This window comes from Microtus ochrogaster, chromosome 26, assembly GCF_000317375.1.
Source record: "Microtus ochrogaster isolate Prairie Vole_2 chromosome 26, MicOch1.0, whole genome shotgun sequence".
Lineage (NCBI taxonomy): Eukaryota > Metazoa > Chordata > Mammalia > Rodentia > Cricetidae > Microtus > Microtus ochrogaster.
Genome location: NC_022025.1, coordinates 15,318,255 through 15,322,280, shown reverse-complemented (window position 1 = coordinate 15,322,280; position 4,026 = coordinate 15,318,255). Strand labels below are relative to the sequence as shown.

At 42.9% G+C, this 4,026-nt stretch overlaps 1 protein-coding gene across 1 annotated transcript in view; it reads left to right on the top strand.

Moving 5' to 3' along the window:
* Pus7 (pseudouridine synthase 7) overlaps positions 1-4,026 on the top strand; it is a 46,634-nt gene that overhangs the window by 25,016 nt on the left and 17,592 nt on the right. Inside the window, exon 9 of the mRNA XM_005358374.3 lies at positions 3,778-3,906. Coding sequence (XP_005358431.1) covers positions 3,778-3,906 — 129 coding nt within the window. The remainder of the gene's footprint in view (positions 1-3,777; positions 3,907-4,026) is intronic.

Sequence of the window (4,026 nt, the reverse complement as noted above, 5' to 3'; positions counted from 1 at the left end):
AGAGCAGGCAATGCTCTTAACCACTGAGCCATCTCTCCAGCCCCTTGCTCCTGTCTTTTGCTTTTGCTTATTTTTATTTTATCTATTTATTTTGCTCCTGTCTCTGAAATATTGTCACTTTCTCTAGCATTGTCTCCTGACTAAAGAACTCCTTTGACTCATCCTCACTTCTTATGCTAACCCAGTGCTGTTTTGAATTATTTGTGGTACAGTTTCTGGACTAACTCATGCCTTTGACTTTCAACATTTTCCCTCTACATCTCAATTCAAGAGCCTGGTGCCCTTTTTCTCCTGCCACTGACTTAGCAACTGGAGCACACCTGCTCCCCTGCTTGAGGTTGCCCTGGTTTATGTGAGGTCCTCGGGATGCACAGGGAGTAAGGGAACTGGATGTACAGGTTCTCTCCATTTCCTGACTCTGATGGCTATCTTCCTACCTTTTCTATTACTTTTTTTTTTTTTAACTTAACAAGGCTGGAGGTATGAGGCCCTGGGGTTAGTACCTAGCACTGACCAAAAGTGGAGGAGGAGGTTAAGCAGTGGAAAGCTTGGGTAGTCTGCCTCCCTACATTTCAGATGAGGAAATAAACAGGCTGATGTCCATCAAGGGGTTGATTGTCTTCAGAGAGTATTGGGGTATTTTTGCTTAGGAATTCCCGAAGAGCTTAAGGGGGGAATGCCTGCCTGGCATGTATGAAGCCATAAACTCAATCCCCAACACTGAAATAAAAAGAATTCCAGGAGCTCAGATATTATATAGGTGATTTTTTAAGCTGTGTTTTATTTTTATGTGTATGAATGTTTTTGCAGCTTCTGTGTGTGTGCACTGTATATAGTGAGTGCCCTTGGAAGTCAGAAGAGGTGGTCAGATCTTTTGCAATGGAAGTTAGGGGTGGTTGTGAGCCATGATGAGGGTGCTGAGGATCACATTTGAGTCCTCTGGCCCTCAGCAATGGTTAAGAGTGCCAAACAGTTCTTAACCATTGAGCCATCTCTCTAGCATGAGGAGAAAGTTTTATTTTTAATCGTGTGTGCACTCTTTGTGGGGCACCTTCAGAGGCCAGAAGAGGCCATCAGATCCCCTAGAGCTAGAGGTGCAGCTACTTGTTAGCAGCACAGTGTGGGTACTGCTCTTAATTGCTGAGCCGTGTCTCTGCCCTATATACGTGAATTCTAGTTTGTATAGCTTCACTTTGTGTATATGCAGGTGTGTGTGTGTCTGTCTGTCTGTCTGTCGAGCAAGAGTGCACCATTACTTTCCCCCGTGTGTTAGAACTTCAGAGGCCTATGGAACAGTTTGATGACTTGAAACTTTGGGGTAGAACTCAGTTGCTGAGGTCCACACCCAGACCTCCCCCAGTCCCATATTCATAGATACAAATAGACACACACATACATATACTGTATGTACACAAAACATGAATATATTGGAAGCCACTGGGAGACTCAGGCCAAACTCAGCCCCTTGCCTCTGTTACATGACAAAGTTACTGTCTTTTTAAAGGAAACAAGGACACAAGAAAAATTAAAACCATATTCTTAGGCACTGTGATGTGCTATATGGTACAGTGTTCTGTCTGCATGTATGCCTGCAGGCCAGAAGTAGGCAGTAGGTCTTATAGATGGTTGTGAGCCACCATGTGGTTGCTGGAAATTGAACTTTATATTGTACTTTGAACTTTGAAAAGTTGGGGATTTTTTTGTTTTGTTTTGTTTTTTGTTTGTTTGATGTGTTGGTTGGTTGTCTTTAGGTAGGGTCTCACTATATTTTTATTTAATTTATATTTTATGTAAGAATGTTCTGCAAATATACCTGCAGGCCAGAAGAGGACACCAGATCTCATTATAGATGGCTGTGAGCAACCATGTAGTTGCTGGGAATTGAACTCGGGATCTCTGGAAAAGCTGCAGGTGCTTTTAATCTGAACTGTCTCTCCAGCTCTGCAGGGTCTCACTATGTAACCTTGGCTAACCAGGACTGGCTGGCGATATAGCCAAAGATGACCTCTTTATAGCCCTTAAAGGATTTGGGTATTTTGTGTGTCTGTGTGTGTGTTTTGTTTTGTTGTTTTTAGATTCATCTTATTTTATGTATGAATATTTTGTGTACATGTACACCATATGCAGGCTTGGTGCCTGTGGCTGTCATAAGAGAGCAGATGGTTATAAACCACCAGTGGGTACTAGGAATCAAACCCTAGTCCTCCGTAAGAACAGCAAGTATAGCATGAATAATAAAAAATCCAGAGTCAGATATTGAAGTTCAAGCTGAAGATCAGAAAAGCAGAGCGGCCAATAACTAGCTCTTACCTCTTCCTTTGATCAAAATAAGTGATCCTGCCTCCATGAATCCTCATACTGAAAGTAAGACCCGTCTCCTCCCATCTTAGATTCCTCTCTTGGGCTCGGATTAGAGGCATGCCCCACCACCACCTGGCCTGTATGACTGACTAGCATAACTACTGTGGTTAAAGGTGTGTGCCACCACTGCCTGGCATGTATGGCTGACCAATGTGGCTGCTTTTCATTCTGATCTTCAGGCAAGCTTTATTTATGAGCATGTGCTGGATTGGAGAGGAAGTTCAGTGGTTAAGAGCACTGGCTGCTCTTCCGAAGGACCATGGTTCAATTCCCAGCACCCACATGGCAGTTTATAACTGTCTTAATCTTATTTCAAAACGTTTCCAGGCCAGGAGGCAAGAGAGTTTGTTCAGCAGTAAAGAGTATGTGCTGTTCTTGCAGAGGACCTGAGCTTTGGGTGATTTATGACCTCCTGGAACTCTGACTCCAGGGGATCCGGTGACTCTTGCCTCCAGGAGTACCTGCACTTATTTACACAGACAAATGCACACATACACTTAATTAAAGTAAACTAAATAAGCCAGGCGATAGTGACGCACGCCTTTAATCCCAGCACTTAGGGGGCAGAGAAAGGTGGATCTCTGTGCATTTGAGACCAGCCTGGTCTACAGAGCAAGTTCCATGGTAGGCTCCAAAGCTACAGAGAAACCCTGTCTCGAAAAATAATAAATAAAAATAAATAAATACAAAATGAAAAATTAAAAATAAAAATATTTAAAAGAAAGAAAAAGTGCTGCACGTCAGGAGAGTTGTAGAGATAAAGAAAGAACAAAGACTTTTCAGTGTGGTATTTGCTGTTCTGTGTAGATTTTCTGTTGAGGAAGATAAAGACTTTCTAATGAAACAGTTTAACAGCATGGGAACACTTCTGTAAAATGACAGAAGGATACAGGTTTGTATGATTATAGCTATGGACATCTTCAATATGTTCTGAAAGGATGAGGAAATGCAAAAATCTAATGCTTTTTCAAGGGATAAACTAATGGATTTTCCTTCTTGGTGCTTTTGTGTTTTCCGAGGTTGTCTTTTGGTTATAGGTTTACAATATTTTTTCTTACTGGACCTATTGTGACTAAACCTTTTTTAAATGTTAGAACCCACTCTTTACCATTCTGTGGGATTGCTGTTCGCTACTGTTCCCTTTGTTACCTCCTGCCCACAGAAAGTAGAATCTCTACATCTCTCACTTCTGTGTTCCCATTGGTGTTGAAATCTCTTCATTATAGCACTGTTACCCGTAAGACAAATCCAGGGGGGAAGGAAAAGTACACCTAATGCCTTCTGTGTGTGCCCTTGCCTTCTGCAGTGTGCCTTCTGTGTGTGCCCTTGCCTTCTGTGTGTGCCCTTGCCTTCTGTGTGTGCCCTTGCCTTCTGCAGGATCTCATGATCCTTTCTCTGCTCCTTTTTTCTGTAAAGGATAAGTGCACAAAGACTCGCCCATCTGAATAAATGCTTGATGAACTTTAAGCTAGGGAATTTCAGCTATCAGAAAACCCCTCTGAAATTGGGAGAGCTTCAAGGAAATCACTTCACTGTTGTTCTCAGGTAAGGTACGCAGGTAGGAGTGCAGACCTGGCTGGCTGGGTCTCCATGGTCTGTTCCTGTGTGTTGATAGGGTACAGGATCGCTGGTACAGAGAGAGGGCTGGCTGGGTCTCCGTGGTCT